We start from the raw sequence: 22,257 nt of genomic DNA, 5'->3' as shown, positions 1-22,257 counted from the left end.
GTCTTTTTGGGATTTCTTTGGCGGAACAGGGTATGGCACTCTAGGTATGTAAACTCGTGCTGGAGGTGTGTCAGTCGATCTGGCCTGGTCAGAAGGTCGGAGCACGTGCTCGGTTGAAGTCTCAGGGTGCTCCCGTCGATCAACTTTGTCTTGGCCTGGATCAGAGGTTTCAGGACCGAGCACTTGCTCGGTAGCGATTCCTTTTCTTTTGTACGTGCTTGTTGGCGGAGCAGTTCTTGGGGGCACCCATAACTCAATGGCGTTCACATACTCGTTCCTGGGGTTCGCCTCTCACTTTCCTGGTAAGGTTCTAGGAGGTCGCTTCACGGCTTCAGCAGTCTGCGCAATCTGAATATCCAGCTTCTTCATGTGTGTCCAAACGGCCTCAAACTTTCCATTGAGGTTGTTGTACATTGAGTCTACTTTGGAATTGATTTCCGTAGAAGCTTTCTGTTGGTTCACCAAAAGCTGCTGCATCATGTTCTTCAGCTCGTCTTGGGAACTGTTGGCTGAAGACTGACCCGGTTGCATGTAGGTGAAAGACGGTTTCTTCTGAACATTGGCGAAAGGCAGCTGGTTACCACCTTGGAAGCGGTTATGGTTAGGAATGAACGGTTTTGCCTGGAAATTGTTGGAGAAGTTCTTCTGAAATCCCATCTGATTCTGAGCTCCTTGCTGCGGGTAGACCTGATCCTGCGGATTCTCCACGTTAGTGCTCCTGTAGGACAGGTTCGGATGGTTGCGGTAGTTCTGGTTGAATCCGCGGTTCTGCACGAACCCTTGCCCATTAACGTAGTTGACCTCCATCTGATCATCCTCTCCATCACAAATCTCCTGAGCTAGAGGCATCTCGTCAGTCTCATCAACGAAGTGTACTGCTTTCTGGCTCCCCTTCAAAAAAAGGTTTACCTTGGCTGTCAACTCGTCAATCTTTTGCGCTTCCACAATGTTGACCTTGGCGGATCTATCATACTCGGGTGCCTTGTTGCTGGAGCTTGCAGTTAGGTTCTCAATCAGTTGGTACGCACCTTCTTTGGATTTGGTCATGAAATCTCCATTATTGGCTGAGTTGAGAGCATTCATGTAGTCCCAGTTGACACCGTCGTAGAAGATGCTCAGAATCTGTTCGTCAGTGAAACCATGGTGAGGGCACTCTCTGCGGTACTCTTTGTATCTCTCCCAAGCCTTGCAGAAGGCTTCTCCGGTTTGCTGTTGGAATGTCGAGATCTTGTTCCGTAGAGCTGCGGTTTTGGACTTAGTGTATAAGTGGTCCAGAAACGCATTCCTGCACTCGTCCCATGATGTCAAAGACCCAGGTGGCAATGACTTTAGCCAGCGTGAAGCTCTATCCGCAAGAGAGAATGGAAAGAGCTTGCACTTCAGAAAATCCGGCGGTATCCCATTATAGCTGGTGGTGCTGCATATCTCCTTGAAATTCTCGATGTGGTCCATCGGAATCTCAGCTGGGAGACCATGAAAGAGGTGTTGCTTCACGAGAGAGATCATCTGCGGTTTAATATCGAAGTCTTACCTCTGTATTCTAGGAGGAACAATCGCAGTACGGTTAGTGTAGAACACATGCGGATTGTCCTTTCCACCGATGGGGGTCTCAACTGGCTCCGCGGCTCTGTCTTGCTGAGCCTTGAGCAGCTGCTCCATCTGTTGTCGGAGTTGTTGTATTTCAGTAGCCATCTCCTCGTTGCTTCTCTGGTCACCCATGTTGAAGGATTGAAGCCTTGTGTTTTTGCGGTTTGTTCTTTCTGTTTTTGCGAGTTCTGCGTTTGAGTATGAGACGAGTTCCTCTGTGTGATTTCTCCTTGTAGACTTCTTGGACATGCACCCTGAAACACACGCAGAAGAGAAGTAGAAGAACAAATCAGTAAGGTTTTAGACTAGAAATTTCGCCGAAAACCAAAGGTAAAGATTTGGTCCCCGGCAACGGCGCCAAAAACTTGATACACAGAGTTTTAACCCTATTTCCTACTGCAAGTGCACAGCAAAGCGGAGTAGTATTTAGGGATCGATTCCCACGAAGACCAAGTATTACACTATGATTTTATTGGTTCAACTTCAAGTTAAGACAAAGTGAGTTGGTTTTGTAACAGGAAGTAAAGTAAATTGCGGTTTTTAAATCAATTAAACGAAGCACTAGACCAGGGCAATTCGCAGGAATGTCAGAGATAGCAACCAAACAACTATCTAGGGCACAATTTTGAAGCAAGTCTAGAACTCAAACATAATAATAAATTGATCTACTGTCGTAGCATCAATAACTTTATCTAACAACCTAGAATCCTAAACTGTCGTTTGGTCCTAGCAATCGCAGATAAGCATTAAAGATCAGGTTTGATAAGTTCACAAATTACCTAGCACTCAACTTTCGCAGGCCTAGTTAATTTGCTCACCAAAGTTCTTTCTAGCAACCTATTACACTTTTGATGAATAGATAAACCTAAAACCGCAGATTGAGTGATCAATTCAACCTAAGGATTAAGTCTAACAATGGTGAAGACAATCTAATAATAAAAAGCCCTATTTGCATTCATTTTCTAAATCATCAATTCCTTTGAAACCCTAATCTAGTTAAGAGAACTACTCAGACATAGAAAATAAATCAGAAAACATAGATGAAAAGAAACTCATAGAATAAAATAATAAATCCCAAGGGTTCGGAATTCTTCTAAAAAATATAGCAGAAATTCGTCTCCCTCTCAAGCTTGTAATGCTTAGAAAAACCCTAGGTCAAAAGTCTCTCTCTTAGAAAAAGGAAAGAGAAAGATATCCTAAAATAAAAGGGTGGCTAATCCTTTATAACAAAAACTCGGCCAAAAATAGGAAAAACGGCTAGGGCAAAGTCGGTGCCAACCGCCCTTGCTTTGTCACGTGGCGAATGCACGGAAAAGGAAAAAGTCCGAAGTGCATGCTCGGTCGTCGGGAGCAGGTGCTCGGTATCAATTTTGTCCTATTTTTAGAGTTACACTATTTTATTTATAAAATAGTCATTTGATTTTGATATACTTCTATTTTATATTCAAACAAAATTATAGATTTTAGTTTTATACATAAGAATACAACAATTAGATTTATAATTAAAAAATTATATTAATTTTCTAATAAACAACAATGATGTTGAAAAAAAAACAACAATGATGATATCTAAAATTAAATAAGATATTGATATAGCAAATGATAGATGCACCAAAAAACCATCTCCAATAACACTAAAAAAAATGGACAAAATTGATATATTTTTAAAGTATAAGGTTTCATAAGAAAATAATAATTAATTAGAATATAAGATACTAAAAATATTCCTTTTTAATGTAAAAAATAGAGTTGACTATTGGAGCAAAACTCTTCTTTATTTTTAGAGAACTCTATTTTTAAAGTGAAAAATAGAGTAAGAGCATCTCCAATGGGACTCTATTTTTGCCTTCAAACTCTATTTTTAGAGTAAAACCATCTCCAATAGCACTCTATATTCAACTCTAAAAATAGAGAACTCTAAAAGTTATTTTAAATTTGGAGTAACTTTTAGAGTTCTCTATTTTTAGAGTTACACTTTTTTATTTATAAAACATCCTTTGATTTTGATATACTTTTATTTTATACTCAAACAAAATTATATATTTTAGTTTTATACATAAGAAGATAACAATTAGGTTTATACTTCAAAATATTTTATTAATTTTCTAATAAATAACAATGATGTTAAAAACAAACCAACAATGATGATATATAAAATTATATTGATATAACAAATTATAAAATAAAATTACATAATTAAAAAAATATAATGACAATAACTAATAATCTGGTAAACCGCATAAAAAATAATTACATAATTCTATTTATTTGATGTAATGCATTTTTTAATTTTAATAAAATCAAAAGTTTATCTAGTTTTTGTCCAAAAAAATGAATAGACAAAATTGATATAGTTTTAAAGTATAAGGTCTCATAAGAAAATAATAATTAATTAGAATTAGTTGATAAAAGAATATTGTTTTTTTAAAGTAAAAAGTTAGAGTTGCCTATTGGAGAAAACTCTTCTCTATTTTTAGAGTTAAAAATAGAGTAAATCATTGGAGATGATCTAAACTATTGGAGATGGTCTAATAGGCCAATTAACTGCGTGAATTAGCCATGGGGTTTCGGGTATTCGGTTCGGTTCCGGATAGGAACCGATCGGTTCTAGAAATTTAGATCCACTGAATATTTTAAAATTTTCGGTTCGGTTCCGGTTCGGTTCCGGATAAGTTCGGATACAAAGGTGAGGAACCGTAACATACCCGAAAAATTTTAGTTCTTAAATGGTTCCGGATATTTGTATCAAAAATAGTAAAATTATACTCGAAATAACAAATTTCTACCCGAAATACCCGAAAAATTTCGGTTCTTAAAAAAAATATAGATATTTATACCCGAAATACCAATATTTTATCCGAATTTTTAAAATGTACCTAAATATTTTGGATATTTTTAAAAAAATTCGGGTATTTGCACCCGAAATAACATCAAAAATATCTGAATCATAAAATTTTAATAGATAAACATATATATTTTCGGGTATTCGGTTCCTCATTTCGGTTCCGGTTCGGTTCCGGATAGGAACCGATATCCATGGATACTAAATTTGAGATCCAATGGGTATATTTGGTGGATCCGGAACCGATCCGAACCGGTTTTTTCGGATCGGTTCCGGTTCGGATATTCGGTTCCGGATAATATTCCCAGGACTAGCGTGAATAAAGATAAACAAATATAGAAGGATAAGAGAGAGAGAAGAGAGTAGTAATCTTAAGGATAAAGGTGAAGGCTGGACTTCCATTTTGACTCCTCTTCCAGCCTGTCTTGCTTCTCATATTTTTTCATTTTACGCACATTTGTTTGTACTTCTCTAATTTCATTAAAATTCTAATATAATTAGCATCAGTATCAGTTTAAGAACGTGTCATGTTTGATAAAATGTTGGATACGAGAGGAGTTTAATGAAATTCCCTAATCAAGGTTTTCAAACAAAATTTGTTACTTCAATGTCATTTGTATTTCAAAATCTTTTGATTTTTTTCCTTGTAATTATATTTCATTAGTTCCCATTTTTTTTATTCTTGTTACTAAAGCTAAGCACCATGCAATTTTTAATTATATGTTCATTATTTTCATGTTAGTTATTTAAGATTTACATTTTCTTCTATAGTAAAATCTCTTTTATTCTTGTTACTAAAGTTCTTCTTTTAAAGTATTTTTAGAGATTAACTTACGTGGCAAAAAAAAATCTCTTTTATTAATAATCAAACTTGAGATAATCATAGTTAGCTGCAGACATGATACGTTAATATGAACATTATGGAAAACATGCTCAAGGAGTACGTACGATACACATTAAATTTTGAAGATCTAATTTTTCGTGATAATCTTTATTTTTCTTGATTATTGACTCGTGAATATCTCTGAATGTCTATCGTTAAAGATCTCATGAGCAACTTATTTTGTTATGGACTGAATTGCCGGAAAACAAATCCTGATAAAGTTAATATAAATCTATTAGAGTTTATATTAAGAATAATACCAATGTATGGACCCTAATAACACTGAAATTAGTTCTCTCTCATCATCTACTATTCATAGTTTACTATTCATCATCAAAAATCTATTATACTCTTATAATTCTTTTTAATTACATTTGTCTCTTCTCTCTTTTGCAATTGTCTCACGTCGGGAAAGAGAAGTGAAAAAAGAAGGAGTAAGAAAAGAAGGTGTAATAGAATAAGGGGATGATAGCAATAACAAAGTTAGCGTGTTAACATGGTAGTTATAATGTCAAATATTCATATATTATATTAATAACACATCAAAATTATCAAATAATTTTATTAAAACGATAACATGCAGACGATATTAATGTTAACACATTACATGCATCAGATAAATGATAACACATTGCAATTATTAGATCGATTATTATTAGCATGCTAATCAAAATTTACGATAACATGAATATATATATATATATATATATATATATTTAACGTGCTAACAATATCAAATGTATTCTTGTTAACACATCAAAAGTATCTGATATTATTGTTAACGTGTTATAAGTATTAGCACACTAATCAAAAATTATGATAACATGCATATATATAGTATTAACGTGCTAACAATATCAAATATATTATTGTTAACGCGTTATAAATGTTATATATATTGTTAACACAACATAAATTATATTAATCAATTACCTATGAATAGTGTTATCAACGGTGGCATTTTGTAATTATTTAAAAAAGACAGATAATTATGGTATAAATTTTTTCTCTCTTTTTTACTTACCTAAATCCATATTTTTTTTTATTTATCCCCTCTTAATTAAACAAGTATTGGATCCCCCTAACTAACTTATCCTTATATTAATCCTTAAAATGTGAATGTAAAATTCATATAGAATTCAGGTAGATTCCACGAATTTTTTAAATCTACACACTTTTAAAATTAACAAACTCTATACAAATCAATATCTCGATAACCCCTTTAGTTTTCTTATACAATTTAGATCAAAGGTTTCAAAGTCTATATAAAAACGCAGAAACGAAAATGAAATCGGTTTTCAATAAAAGAAATCACAAATAATTCATAAATAGTTAATGCAGAAATTATCCTCATTTCATCTTATCTATTTTTTTAAACATTTGTACCGAAAAAAAAAAACACAAATTATCCTCACCATGCTGGCTTGCATCATGTACGCTTTCACCAAGGTGAAAAATGATTAAAAATAAAAGCGTGAAGACGAATTATTGTTCCCTCACTAATAAACATTCCTAACAATATCTCAGGATATTTAATTCTAAACCAACCCAATCAAAAGTTTGCGTGCATCATTTTCGCCCCCCCTTCAAGCATCAAATTGATCAATTATTAGAGTGTTTTAGAAACCCTCAAATGTATTTCTATGTTAATTGGACCGTCCAATTTTTTTAAAGAAAAAAAAAATCTGATAAGTTGAAACGAGTAGTAGATTTGATCCCAAGTCGACATAAAGAAGAAAGATCCCAAGTGGTTCTTCCAAGGTATCAACACGGTACGATTTTTTATTTTTGTTTTTAATAACTCCCACACAGTGTAAAGTTTGACCCACCCATCTAATGAGTTTTATTCCTGGTAGTGAAAAAGACTTTATTTTTGTAGGAAAAAAGGGTTAAATCACCATAAAATTAAATGAAAATACTATATGAAAATCAAATAAATGTGACACCACCATGACGGCATTTAATCACTAGTATAAGATTTGATCGTGGAATATTGCATTACGTGTAGAGATATTAAACTATACAGTTCATTGGTAATTGGCTAAACTAAAATTAGTGTAATTATAAAATACAATATGTTGATTAGTGAAGCGAAATACCGTTATTTTTTTTCTATTAAAATTTTGAACTGCGTCGTCTCTGTTTCTGCGTCGTCTCAAAGGGTTTCATCTTTGTTTGACACAGGATCATACTTATTAGTGGATACTATTCATACGTGAAAGAATTACACATTTTCTATATTTCCTGCTTTCAGTGATGACATAAAAATTTCCCTTTAAAATGTTGTTTCTAAAGGTTTGTGTTGGTGTTGATTGTTGAATATTTGATAAATTAGAGGTGCACGTATCACTGGCGGGTCAGGACCACATGAGAGTAACATACATAACGGAAGACAAGAAGGTGGAGTCGGTGGTGGAATACGGTAAACAACTGGGAAAGTACGATAAAAAAACCACCGGAGAATCTACTTCTTACAAATACTTCCTCTACAGTTCCGGCAAGATCCACCACGTCAAGTTCGGACCTCTAGAACCCAACACCCATTACTATTACATGTGCGGCTGCAACGGTCCAGAATTTTCTTTCAAGACTCCTCCGTCAACTTTTCCGGTCGAGTTCGCCATAGTTGGTAGATTTCCTAAACTCATTTTATCTGTTTCTGTCAGTTATATTTTGGAATTGGAGACATTGAACAACGATAGTTCAACCAGTAAATATGTCGTCAAACAGTTCTATGTCGTAAACATTAGTAGAATATCGAGGACGAACATGTGGAATGTTGCAAAAAAAGGAAAGAATATGCGAGAAGTTAATTAAAATATTCACTAATTAATTAACACGACAACAGGACATAAAACTGAAAATAAGTACCATCTTGTTTGGCACAAAGTTGAGATCCAAAAAAGTGAATAGATAATATAGATTAGTAAAATTAAATATGCAATGACAAAATCAACAAGATAATGGGGTTTGTATCTTGATAGTCACTAAAATGTATATGTGATAGATTGAAGAACATAACATAGGCACATATGTTAGGAAGGGAATCAATCTACCTGAATACAAATATATTGACCTTGGGAATTGAGGATGAAAATGTTTGGAATTGAAAAACAGAAAATGTTTTGAACTAATTAAACATGATATGAAGCTGTTGAGAAAGAGAGTCAAATTAAAGAACCTGTTGTGGATCGGTTTTGGAACGGTCATGTGGGACAAAGACAATGGGACGAGGCGGCTCGCGGCTGAGTTCCGGCACATCGGCTTGAGACAAGAACGGACAAAGGAGCAAAAGAGTAAAACTAAGAAAGAGACCAAAAACTTTCATCTTACTGTCTAAACAGTTGAAGTTTGGTGAATAAGAATGGATTGTTATCGAAGAGATCGGTGGATGAATTCAGGTGTGTTTATACTTTATACAACATCTCTTTAGCCATCGCGTCAAGGTACTTCATTTCCTTTTATAAAAAAAAAATATATTTTAAAAAATCATACATACGTTTTGTTAGCTTTGCTTGCAGCTTCCTTTATCTTTCGATCATTTAACTAAAAATAGTTAGAAAGTCAATGCTCGAATTGTTTAGTTATGAGGTTTTCGTAACCTTAAAGAACTAGACCCAAGAAATAATAAAGCATGAGATGTTTAACATGAAGAATTAAATACTCCATTTAAATATAGCGTCGTCCCTATACTCGTATACATCTTTATGAAAAACGTATCAATAGTGGCAATTTTTTCTGTAACAATACCGCGAAGGCCGTAATTAACTAAACCATGTTATTGTGAACAATGTTTTCCGTTTAACTCTATACCATTGAATAGAAAAGGTATCAATTAAGATGTGATCAAGTTTAAAGTGATGATTACCTTTAAGAACAGATATATATAATGAAACAAAGCTATCTAGCAATATCTTGCAAGGGCGTTTAGATGATGGACTTTTTTTATACTTTACAAGAAAAAGATTAGGATATATAAGAAATAATAGAATAATAATATATACAAGAGAGAAAAAGAAGAAAGGGGACCATTTTTACGTTCCAACGTCGACTGGTGAGTGATAGAGCAAGAAGCCTCAAGGCCACACATATAATGCGAGTGATATGGTACCCATTCAACATAAATCGTTGTACTACTAGACTTTACTATAATGTATTTTGTTTTGTTTTTAAATTTGGCCGACTTGAAACCTTAGAGTGGTGGATATCCGTGTCTGAACACGGCACATCAAATTTTCATCCACGACGACTATATCTAAAATTATTTAGCTTTATAAGAAAAATCAAGAATTTTTTTTAAATATTTTACGGTAATAGAAATTGTCTGAGTATTACTTTTAACTTTTTTTGGGATGTGGTGTTATATTACGTACTCTAAATTTGTTTTTCTTCGATCTTCTATTTTACAATTCATGTGATCGAGAAAAACGTTATTGTTATTATTATTTTTTTTTAAAAGGTTATTGTTATTTTTCTTATTAATCTTACTAGGATATTTTTATCTGTCTCGAAAACTGGTTTTACCTACCAAAAATCTGAATTCCGAATTTCGTCAGTTCATAACTCCATATGATCATTTAGTTAACCTTTGTTGGTTATGTGACTTAGTTAATTACTTTGTTATGTAGGAGTACTTGTACTGTCTCGGTTATGCTAATAATCACATCGATGGTAGTAACGGTGATCAAGAAATAATATAAATTAAAGTGCTTCATATGTTGATTATTTTCACGTTATTACTCTAATTCTGGAATGCAAAGAAAAAAAAAACATCTAAATATTTTGATGTGAGTCGTAATTAACGAGACGACTCAGACGAGAATATTTATTCACAAAGTGACGACCACGTGTCAGACAATTGACAAGTGAGGAAGTGGAGAAAGAGTAAAACAAGTAATCCTATGGAACGTAAGAAGATGTAGAATATGAATCATGTCATGTGGCCACGTTGCTTAGTTAATATGGTATAAACGGATATGCTTTATGGATCATTCGTAAATCCAAATCAAAAATACTATTAAATGATTCATGTGTTACGTATTTGAGATAAGCCGTGTACGGAGTTGGACTTGTTCTATTCTTTTTCAGGTACTGAAATCAAAATAGCATATACACCATTGTTTCACTCCACATCCATTTTTAAAACTTTTGACACATACTATTGATTTTAGAACTTCAAAGCGGAGCATAAAATAGCGTGATAATCAAAATCCACTATTTTTCATTTTTATCCAAAAAAGTTCATTTTGTCCTTCGTACGAAAACTACTAATTGTTAAACGCTTTAGTAAATTTTAAACTACGTACTACTACGCTGTAAAATGCCATATTTTTCTAGACATATGTAGGTATTGGTGTCCAGTTATGCAATGGTTCGTCTGGGTTGAGCTATCTGAGAGTCTTTAGGCCCATCAAATTCTGTAACCCAGACTATTAGATATCAATCCGAAAAAGATATGTTACAAGACCAATACTGTTTATGTGAAATTCTAAGCCTAATTAAATCGAAGCATTGTTAATTTGTTATACGTATCATCAAGCTTTAAAAGTCGGTTGTTTAAATGTTGAATCATCAAAATATTCAAGTCAATGAAATGTCAACTTAACTGGTCCGTATAACTCGCCATTTAGGCATCTGATTAAGTGACATAACTTCCGTTAGAAACTTAAATATATAATAATAACTAGGGGGTGCTCATCTTTCGGGTGGATTACTGTATTTTTTTGTTTAACGATTCTATATTAAATACAGTGCGGACTATTATTTCATTTTTTGTGCGAGTTATTATTTCATTTTCCTGTTAATTTATCTTTTTATATGTTGTTGTTATTTTGTGTGTTAATATTATAGTTATGTTTTAGTTTTTATAGGGTTTGACATAATTCTTGATTATTTTATCGTATTATATATATATATATATATATATTTGTTTTTTTTTTGTTTAATGTGTTTTCCGCATTTTCACATAAGACCATTTTTTAAATTGATATTTTTAATTTTTCGAATTTTTCATGTATTGTTCTTATTATCTTTTTCAGACATATCTATTAAATGAAAATTCTTCTTCCCATCTCATTTCATCCCGATTTATCTGTTTATGCTTGAAAAATTTGGGAATTTTTGTTCTTATCTCATTCCCATTTAATCCTATCTCATGATTTCTCGTTTGTCTTTCCTACTTTTTGATTTTCTTATTTGATATCGTTTTTGATATTTTATGTATGTGTATTTTTTTATATTTTTTGCTTTTTCTGTCTTTTTTTGTTTTTTATCGTTTGAAAATGTTTTATTTTTTTTTGTTTAATGTGTTTTCGGCATTTTCACATAAGACCATTTTTTAAATTGATATTTTTAATTTTCCGAATTTTTCATGTATTGTTCTTATTATCTATTTCAGACATATCTATAAAATGAAAATTCTTCCTTCCATCTCATTCCATTCCGATTTATCTGTTTATGCTTGGAAAATTTGGGAATTTTTGTTTTTATCTCATTCTCATTTAATCCTATCATGATTTCCTGTTTTTCTTTCCTACGTTTGATGTGCTTATTTGATATCGTTTTTGATATTTTATATATGTGTACTTTTTATATTTTTTGCTTTTTCTGTATTTTTTTTGTTTTTATCGTTTGCAAATGTTTTTTATATAAATTCACTTCGTTAGTACAATAAAATCTTTATGAAATATATTGTTAATTGTTTGGATTTAAGTATATATATAAGTTTGGATAATGAGATTAAGAAGATTGATTTAAAATGTGATGGGTGTTAAAATGAGATTTTGGTTTTTAGTGGACAAATATAAATAGAACCATAAATAGAGACTGATTTGAATAAAAATGAAAGAAATATTGATGAGGTGGCAGCACCAGAATAAAGAAAAGCTAACTTTATATATATAGATTTCAAACAAATTTTTAAAAATGAAAAATAAAATATTTAAAGCTGAAGTAAAAAAAAAAAAAAATAGCAACCTAAGCAGCAAGCCAGCAACGCTAAGTAAGGTCGGTTCTATAGAAGAGTCGCATGTGTTGAGAAGCACAAAACACTTTAATTTCTTTGATAAAACTCTTTTAAGGTCCAAAATTTTTCGCAAAATGAATACCGCAGTGCTTTGATTAGTATAACATATGTTATGTATACAACGCATGTATCGAATATATATGTGTGCACACTGCCCTGTGCACCCATGTCTCTACGCAAGTATGTAGTGAGAAATAGAAGTAGAGTATGTGTGTACTCCAATTCACAAGATTGACTAATTATTTGACACTATAGTGAATCGTTATCCATCCATTTCCCAAAAAAAAAAAAAGGACGTGACGGTTTTCTTTTAATAGTGAAATCATGTCTGTCATGATTAAGAAATGAAAAAGATATGTCTGATTTGTTCTTAAATTTCCTTGAGGTAAAACGATATAGATAAATACTGACGTGGATGGATTAATTCCGCTAGAAACAGACGACTTATGAAGTCACCTTTTTTTGCATCACATTTTTTTTTTTTTTTTTTTTGGCGAAGCTTAGAAGGTAATTGTTTTGCATCACATTTGATCTATCAAAAAGAAAAAAAAAATCTTGTCGATCACATTAATTAGCAATAAGCAATATTAGCTGTCCGATTTGTTTCCATATAACAAAGAAACAAAGCTGAATTTTATATTTTAGTTACCTGAATACCGATACAAGTTTCATTAAATTTTAATAGATGTGAGAAAAACAAACGCGGAACCAATGACCTACTTTTATGTGATTTCTAAATGTAAAACCAAAAACCAAATTTATGTTTATGTTGGCTATCCTATATCAACAGATCAAAAACCTACTTATTGATAAAGATCGAAATTTCATGACACAACGGAGATTCAAGAAAACAAGATAATTTATAGAATTTTTTTTAGTAACCTTAATTTAAATGAACTCGCAAATAAAAGCAGAAAAATATAACTTAAGCTAAATTTGAAATTTCATATAAAAACTTTCTATACCATCAGGTGGGGAGGCGCATTGTCTCTGGACTCACTGACTCGCTATCGGACAGCGAGACTTCGTGCTAATGCAAGAAACAAATATCAAATCTAAAGAAAATTAATACTCTGTATTAGTCATTTTCGAGATAAACATTATGAGTAAATTTTCAAAAATTATTACAAACTAAAAAAGAGAAATTAAACTTCCAAATAGTTTCGGAAAAACTGAAGCAGGATAATGGAGATTACAACATGGCTATTAGAAGCCCAAACAACACAAGCCTTAATCAACAGGTTGATCAAGCCATTAGGGAAAGTAAAAATAACAAAGCTGAAGAGAAGAGATAACGACGAAAATAGAAACATTACCAACAAAACTTCGAAAGACCACCTTCGAAAAGGAAAGCTTCCTTAACCAATTGACAGCTCCAGACAAATTCACCATGAAATATACATTTCTCAACGGTCGCAAAGACCAACAAATCAGCTTCAAAGATAGCTGAATAAGAGAAGGGCTGGCTTTGAGATTCCACGACAAGCAGAAACATCTTCACCATAAAGCTCCCAATCACAGAACCACACAGAACAAGTGAAAGTTTAGAGAGAAATACTGGCTCCATAAAGCAGAACGCATAGGTGGAATAGTCTAAAAGAATTCGATACTCAAGGATAGTGCTAAACTGAAGATTATTTATTCCTAACCAAGAGGAAGCAGGAAACAATCTCGACGAATCAGTAACTACTAGATATGAGGCCTCACAGAGAGGTAAAAGAGGTTTACGATAGAGCATAACATGCTCATTAGGAGGTAACAAGAGACTCATCCTACCAGACAAAGACATTTTACCTCTCATACAAGAAAAAGGCCTTTAATAGCACCTGAATAACGCTATCTAACGATATCATAGCGTTTTAATAAACATTTTATTTGCGCCCGTCATAATAGGTCAGACACTTTAGATAGCGTTTTTTGATACGCTATCGTAGTTTCATATACAATAGCATTTTTCTGAATGCAATTAAATATTTTATAATAGTGTATGTGTTTTGTTATCATTGATATTATTAACAGCGTTTCGTAATTGTTATGTTAATTAATACTATAGCATTTAGAAAAACGTAATGATTAATATGCATTATATTTGTAATTGAATATAATTCGATATATATTCAATTCTGTTATATCCTGTTATATTGATAATATCAAAATACTTTATTAATACTAAACATAATATAACTGTCACAACAAAGTCAACACAAGCTTTAATTCGACATATTATTAGAGTCACTACAATAAGAAGTCTAAAGTACATAAACCCAAATGTTTCACACTTGTCTCTCTCACATGAATATTATCTTGTCATTAGGACATGCCAATGTAGTTCCTACTGCATCAGCGATGCATTGGACTTCAGAATTTGCTCTCAACACTGGTGCTTCAATAAATTTCGAAATCTCTACCCAGACCTTCGTAGCATTGGGACCTAAAGGGACAAAATGGACCATCTCGGTTGGATCTGTTGAAAACCCACGACCTAATGCAACTCTTGCCCCAGAATTGTCAATATCTAACAGAACGCACTTCTGTTTAACACCTTTTCCGCTATTACCAGTGCTGGGACTACCACTCTAAAACCAAAATTACAAAAGCTTTCAGTCTAACATCACGGCAACATCAACACAACCAAGTCAACAAATAGATATTCTCAAACTCATTCCATTCGCTAAGTACCATAATTTCTATTCGCTAAGTAACATAATTACTATCAACACAACCAAATCAACAAATAGTTGGAAAAACTGACCTCTGGTGATTTTTTGTTTGATTCATCCGTTGTAGATGGATCTGGTAGGTGTAACCTACCAATAGGCCATGCGATAGTCTGATTTAGTGCATCACCCATCAATGAGATTGCATGGCTTGGTCTCCATAAATAAGCTCCAGGTTTAACCACCATATCGACCTTAACAACTGCAGCATTTGGTCCTAGCGGAGTTTCGTTCACCAATTCTTAAGGGTCAGTTGACAACAACCTACCCTGAGCAATTAATTCATCACCTCCAGTCCAATACTTATATATTTGAACTCTTCCCACTGATCCATCCGTTTGCTAATGATTTATTTTGCATAAATATTTGTATTAGTTAAAGTGATCTGTATGAATTTAGATGAACACAAACGCAGGAGTAATTTACCTCTGATCCGACAGTATCTGGAGGTTGGGTTAAGTCATCATCCTCGTCCAATATTATCTTATCACAGGGCCATGCTATTTTAACTCCTACCGCCTGTTTAAGCGTAACAATGGTTGGAGTAGGTCGCCAGACAGATGCATCTACGACTGATGTGGAAGTCACCATTACAACAGCTGCATTTGGGCCTAATGGAATTTGACTAATCTTATATGTTGGTTCATTGGAGCAAAATTCTCCTTCAGCAACAACCACCTCCTCATCTGAATACCAATCCAGTAGCTGGCACCTAATGCCTCCTTTGCTAACATCTCTTATATCAGACTTGGAGACATTATCAGTCTGTTGATAAAGAGGACAATAAAACCATAAAATATAAGTTGGCATCGTTAAACATAAAAGTTTAGATTGTCAATTAACAAGTTTTTTTATATAAAAAAATGTACCTTTTTACTTGTTATTTCACTAACCACATTCTGCAAATACTCAACCTTGCTAACTAATTCTGCTTGAGTAGCTTCAAGCTTCTGAACATGTGAGTCTCTAGCCTGCAAGTAGGCCAACTTGGTAACAGTAGCGCCTCTACCCATCCCCCTAATTCTTCCTGGTCTATCTTTTCCTAGTACCTGACTCACAGCATCTTCCTTAACATTATCCGTGGATGATGAGTCCATTTCACTATCAATTATCTTAATCCTTTCCTAAAATAAAAGTTAATACATAATGTGTCGCAAGTACTGACTTAAACACAAACCGTAATAAGAATTTAAGTTTAACTTACAATAGTTTCCGAAAATTCTTCCCTCACAGGTCTCCCATCAGAATGAGTATGTCCTGCTAGCCACACCTTGCTTCTAGTAACTTTCCTAGGGTCAGAACTAATTTTTTTCTACAAGTGCATGTAAATCCTTGTCAAATAAATCCACTACCAATACAACTAACTAATTTAAGACACGCACAGACATACATACCATATCATGAGCTAAACGAGTCATTCCTTTACGGCTGGTAGTATGAGGAATTTGACCCTTCCTCAATTGCTTGAATTTTTCACTTTGTTCCTATTGACACAAACGGTTAGATTACATGTATAACTACTGTCATAAATGTATCTTATCAATAATCAATCGACACTAAAACTAACCTCAGCAGCTGTGCTATTCCTATTTTTCACCCAACTGTTCCAAGCTGATGCACATTGGATGTTGCTAGGCTTTAGTTGCTGTAGTGCAACCTTACTTTTAGTGGATCAAACTTTGGAAGCAAGCCGAGACTTAGAAGCCCTCCACAAATCACCCATCTGCCTGAAGACAACGTCCTTTTACCAATCTTCTTTCAAATTGAACCTCCTCTGTCAAACATTGCCAAGTTAAAACTACAAGAAAAAATTACTTTGATAATTAAACGTTTAGTACAACAAAAGGCCAACATTATCTGAATTTCTTCCCACATTATGTCTTTTATATTGTCATCAAGATGTCTCCAGTTATCTAGCAGTACTGGAACATGCTCTCTCACAAGAGGACCAAGGAAGGATGCGAGTGTCACTGATCCCGAACCAACATGCTCACCTAGTGAATTGAATTCTACTTGAACCTTATCGTCCACACTCTTCCCCACTTTTCGCATTCTCGTTGGACCTCTTGACTTCCTCTTTTTGTTATCTGATTGTTGCGTCGGTGATTCAGACGCATTGGACCACGCTTCTAGTAGTAGGGGGAATGGGTTCGTCTTGTAGACCAGGGGATTGTTCTTCTACTGATTCGTCATCCACTTGATCTTTTTCTATCTTCCTCTACATTCTCGGGTGGAACATCCTTTTTTTTTTCTTCTGATTCAGTGACACTACAGGGCTCACATCAAGGCCTGCTTGACGCTTACTGCGACAGATGTCGGTAACACCTACAGTTTTCATCGTTTTTGATTACCTGCAGCAAAATAAAACTGATTTAGTGTTAATTGTCTACTATAACACCTTCACAATCATTCCTCACACAAAAACTCTCGTCATCAGACAATTGATCTACAAAATCATCAATTGTCTGGACTGGTATTGTTGTATAAACAGACGCCTCTTCTGTCTCGAGTTCATGGTATCCTCTAGGTGGCGCCCTCATGACAACATACCAAAGTGAGCACTCATCATCTCTAGAGTAAAACACTTGTTTAGCTTGCGATGCCAGAATGAAAGGATCATTTACATATGATGACTGGTTCATATGAAGATTGACTAGTGTGAAACCATCTTCCTCTTTCACCCCATTCCCTTTGTTAGCCCAACTACAATGAAATAGTGGAACCTGGAACATGTGGTAGTCCACTAACAGGATCTCCTTTATTACTCCATAGAATGATACTATGCCTGCCAATTGTCTAGTATCTTTAGCACTAGCTCGACACATAGAAACAGCTTCGTAAGTGACTCCACTATTCTGAGTCTTCCTCTTCACATCGTCTATCTGGAACCTATGGCCGTTCACTATATATCCCTTGTAGGTTTGAGCAATGTTTCTTGGTCCAAAAGCAAGCCATCTGAGCGTACTAGAATGGTCCTTTGAGTTTGTTGGTATCTACCATGAAACAGGGGAAAAATTTATTATCATGAAACTTAATATAAATATAAAATTGAGAAAAAAGCAATTCCGATATGAAATTCTTCAAACCTTTTTTTTATCCACTGTGGGAACCTTTCTGTATGATATTTCCATAGTAGAGTTTCATTTCTTGCGCATCTTGCATCTGTAGCTTGCAGTTCTTCCAAATACATCCTAATTTCAATAAAGTTAGTCTCGTACGCAGTAAAAGTAAGTTTATAATATAAACTATATAGCGTCTAACTTATTCAACATATGGATCCATGACTGCTGTATTCATGAGAATATACTTGTGAGCTATGTCTCGCTCTTTATCTGTAAGGATCTTTTCTGTTGCTTTCTGTAATGGTCGACCTTCGAGTATGTTGCTCTGCCTCTACATCTTCATTGCGATTAACTGTTTCTTCAACTGGAACAGAATTCTGAAGGAACTCCAAACAGAATGCAATGCATTCACCAGCCAAGTAGCCCTCAGCCATACAAGCCTCTGGCCTTACAAAGTTCTTCACATATGCTTTTAGTGTATTCATATACCTACATGTGAACACAAACACTTATTATGAGTAATAGCAACATATACTATCAGTTTATAATGTAACTATAAACAAAAAGGAAACATTACCTCTCGAAAGGGTACATCCATATGAAGTGTACCGGACCACCCAAGCGTGTTTCTCTTGCTAGATGTATTGGCAGATGAAACATAATATCACACAGTGAAGGTGGAAAGTATCGCTCTAACTGGCACATCGTTTCTACAATTTCTGATTCTAAGTTTAATAGCTTCTCCGGATCAACTACACGTTGGCACAACCTATTGAAGTAATTGTAGATACGGTTCAATGCAATCCGAGGTCCTTTAGGCAGCAAACCTCTCAATGCCACAGGTAACAGATTCTGTACTAGAACATGATGGTCATGTGACTTCATACTACCAATGGTGGGAGGATCTACTGACACGCAATTTGAGATGTTGGCACAATATCCATCAGGGCCTCTGAATTTAAATAACCTTCTGCAGAATATACGTTTTTCTTCTTTTGAAAGCCAATATGTCGCCGGAGGTAAGAAAGTTCTCTTCCCACGTATATGTGAATGTAAGTTTCTTCGAATCCCAATGTCTTCTAAGTCTCTTCTTGCTTTCAAGCCATTTTTTGATTTCGCATTATGCATCAAGATTGATAATAGAGCATCAGACACATTCTTTTAACGTGCATTACATCTATATTATGCCTAACAGGCATGTCCTGTAACGTAAAACACAAGTAGATATGAGAAAGAGATTGTATTAGTTTAAAGTAAAACACATAATAACTTTTTACAGTTAAAAAGACTAACCTTCCAGTACGGTAATTAAAAAAAGATTGATCTTTTTTCCATCGCCATTGGTTATCGTCTTCTTCATACTCATCGGCTGAAGAGACATCATCTTCTTCTATTTCAATCTTTTTTCTCTTCCCATTCTTGACTAAAGGTTTACCAAATTCATTCCTAAAGTCTTTAAGGCTCTCATAGATTTCTGCTCCAGTCTGAATTCTTTTTGCAGTACCAACCTCAACTGTGTTGTCAAACACCCTTTCTTACGCCTGTAAGGATGACCAGGTCTCAAGCGCTTCCTATTGCCCATATAGACATGCTTGCGACTATACTTTAACCACCTATGAGGTGTATCCTTCCCATAGACATTACAAGCTTGCTTACCCTTCACTTTACATCCACCTAATGATCCTAAAGCCGGATAGTCAGTGACGGTCCATAGAAGCATAGCTCTTAGAGTGAAGCTCTCCTTCTTAAACGAGTCAAACACTTCAATACCTTCATTCCACAAGTCCCTTAGATCATCTATCAACGGCTGTAGATATACATCAATGTTGTTGCTTGGTGCGGTTGGTCCTGGAATTAACATTGTCAGCATGATGTTCTCTGCTTTCATACACTCAGTTGGAGCCATATTGTAATTCACTAACAGCACTGGCCTTGTGGTGTACTTGGTGGTTTGGATAGAAAACGGACTCGTCCCTTCAGTGGACAGACCTAGTCTAAGATTTCTCAGATCAGCAGCAAACTCTGGCCATTTCTCGTTGACCTGAACCCATGTCAAGGAGTCAACTAGATGCCGTATTTTACCATATGCACTAGCATTTGTGTAGTGCCAACGCAAATTCTCAGCCAACCGTTTTGATATAAACATCCTCCTAAATCTATCTTTTATAGGAAAATACATTAGCACCTTTGCTGGAATCCCTACCTTCTCATCACCGGTGTGCTTATCCTTTTCCCATCTACATTCACTACATCTTGGGCAGCTCACCAAATCCTCATATCATTCCGAAAAAGGATGCAATCATTTCTACAGGCGTGAATAGCATCATAACCAAATCCAAAAAGCTTAAAGAATCTCTTCATCTCATCTGTAGACTTAGGCAGGACGTTGAATCCAGGTAAAATGTCATGAACAAGTGTCAAAAGCTGATCAAAAAAATTCTCTGACATACCACTCTTGACCTTCATCCGATACAGTCCCATTATTGCGGATACCTTTGTGTATTTCAGACAACTCGGGTACAATGGAGTTTTTGCATCCTCTAACTTCTTCCTAAACTCAGCTTCTTCTTCAATGTCAATATCCTCAGCCTCTTCTAAAATCTGATCCTGAGATGATCGATTGCCTTCACTCGCCATAAAAGCTGTCATAATCAATTCATAAGCCTCATATTCAGAAGTTTGAACATCAGTTGGCTTGTCAGTCCTTACATCCCCGTGTTTAATTACTCCAAAATTTGCTTCTCTTGTACTTCAGATCCATCCCTCTTATCACCAGATGCTCTAACACTGTCTCATTTGGCTGATGAACCACATTGCGGCAATCAATGCAAGGAAAAACATATCTGATACATTGCCCAAACTTCGTGCTGAATCAACCACAAACTTGGTTGCTCCTTCCTCACACTCAACACAATTCCTGTAAATAATATTAAGTGTAAAATAAATCTGAGGATCCAATCTTTTTCCATAATACATCATGAATGAAATAATTGAAGCAGTGTAATAACATTCAAATTAATACCTTGGTAACCAGATCCAAGCTTTATCCATGTTGCAGTAGCTCCGACCAAATGTGCATACAAGTTGATATCAAGTGGACTAAAGTTAAGGCACATCAACAATAGAGAACGAGGTGTATGATAAGAATCGAGTCTGAGTAAGCTACCTTATAGATTGTCTTCTCTTTTAGTTAAACAGATCTACAAAAGAAAGCAAAAATATAAATCGACTACATCAAAGAAACAATTAAGTCAAAAGAAACACTTAACTCTTAACGGCATAGTACCTTTCACAGGAAAACTAAATCTGAAGCGAATAAATCTTGCAATTTAACAGAATTGAACCAATTCACTTTAACATGTAAGAACCCAGAAAATGACTACAATTTCGAAAGTGAAAATTCGATATTACCTTTGCTGCGTCAGATTTCTTTGCGAACAATGTCAATGAGTTTAAATCGACTGAAATGGGAAGCTGAATTGCAGATTTGCGGATACAAGATAAATTAAAACGAAGACTGAGATTGAATCCGTTTTTCTTCGCGAACGATGGTTGTGGTGTTTGAAATACGAAGCTCAATTGCAGAGACTGAAATGGTTAGCAAGACTTAGAATTTCCGACACGAGAGAAATGAAAAACGGAGTAAGATGAGAAACGAAGAAACGGAGTAAAAAGGAGAACACGAGATGTTAGGTCTGGGATTAGGTCCTGTGACTGAAATTGTGAAATCAAGTGGAGACTGCAAACATGGTGGGACAGGGTTCTGCTGGAACCGAGTCGGCATGCCTAGCTAACTCCAAACTTATTTCATCATACCCAGTTAAAACTTATTTTATCATATTCATGCTTGACTAATCCATTACAACACTCCTATCTGGCTTTTATAAGGAAAAACAAACAATCTATTAAGCATGCAGTTCTTTTGTTATCGCCAAATATTAGGTTCATCTAAAAGTGACAGATGAACAAATGATAACTAGGTAGCTAGGAAGCTTCAATCCAGTTTAACCAGTATGTATATGTTGCAATGCATTGGATCATTAGTTGGGCAACATCAACAAGCTTGTTGTGCAATAACTTTGTAGTCAAGGACCTTCCTACATAGAGTCAAGGACCACACAACTTGCAATATGTATCAAGTT

General features: G+C 34.6%; 1 protein-coding gene and 1 non-coding gene across 9 annotated transcripts; one reads left to right on the top strand and one right to left on the bottom strand.

Annotated features, from left to right (window-relative positions):
- Nucleotides 1-1,135: 1,135 nt before the first annotated feature.
- LOC112082371 lies at nt 1,136-1,242 on the top strand. Its single transcript, XR_002897038.1, has one exon. It is a non-coding gene; the product is annotated as a small nucleolar RNA R71 (small nucleolar RNA).
- Nucleotides 1,243-14,477: 13,235 nt separating this feature from the next.
- Nucleotides 14,478-22,251, bottom strand: LOC112081869. 8 transcript variants are annotated; one of them, XR_002896762.1, is made up of 11 exons: nt 21,527-22,251; nt 21,138-21,315; nt 19,409-21,032; nt 18,693-19,317; nt 18,140-18,604; nt 16,906-18,046; nt 16,621-16,827; nt 16,448-16,537; nt 16,258-16,365; nt 15,923-16,177; nt 15,745-15,818 (listed from the first exon to the last, which is right to left on the bottom strand). XR_002896762.1 is itself a non-coding variant. In XM_024148656.1 (9 exons), exons 4-8 carry the CDS (start codon nt 16,469-16,471, stop codon nt 15,296-15,298), a joined length of 825 nt encoding a protein of 274 aa, XP_024004424.1. In that variant the 5' UTR covers nt 16,472-16,537; nt 16,621-17,404; nt 21,282-21,315; nt 21,527-22,245; the 3' UTR covers nt 14,478-14,912; nt 15,089-15,295. The 8 variants fall into 8 exon arrangements, 1 of the variants encoding a protein (XP_024004424.1); XR_002896763.1 differs by having other exon boundaries at nt 16,927-18,046; XR_002896765.1 differs by having other exon boundaries at nt 17,048-18,046.
- Nucleotides 22,252-22,257: the final 6 nt, after the last annotated feature.

Source organism: Eutrema salsugineum, unplaced genomic scaffold (genome assembly GCF_000478725.1).
Source record: "Eutrema salsugineum unplaced genomic scaffold, Eutsalg1_0 scaffold_8, whole genome shotgun sequence".
In the NCBI taxonomy this organism is placed as follows: Eukaryota; Viridiplantae; Streptophyta; class Magnoliopsida; order Brassicales; family Brassicaceae; genus Eutrema; species Eutrema salsugineum.
This window is presented reverse-complemented; position numbering and strand designations above follow the sequence as displayed.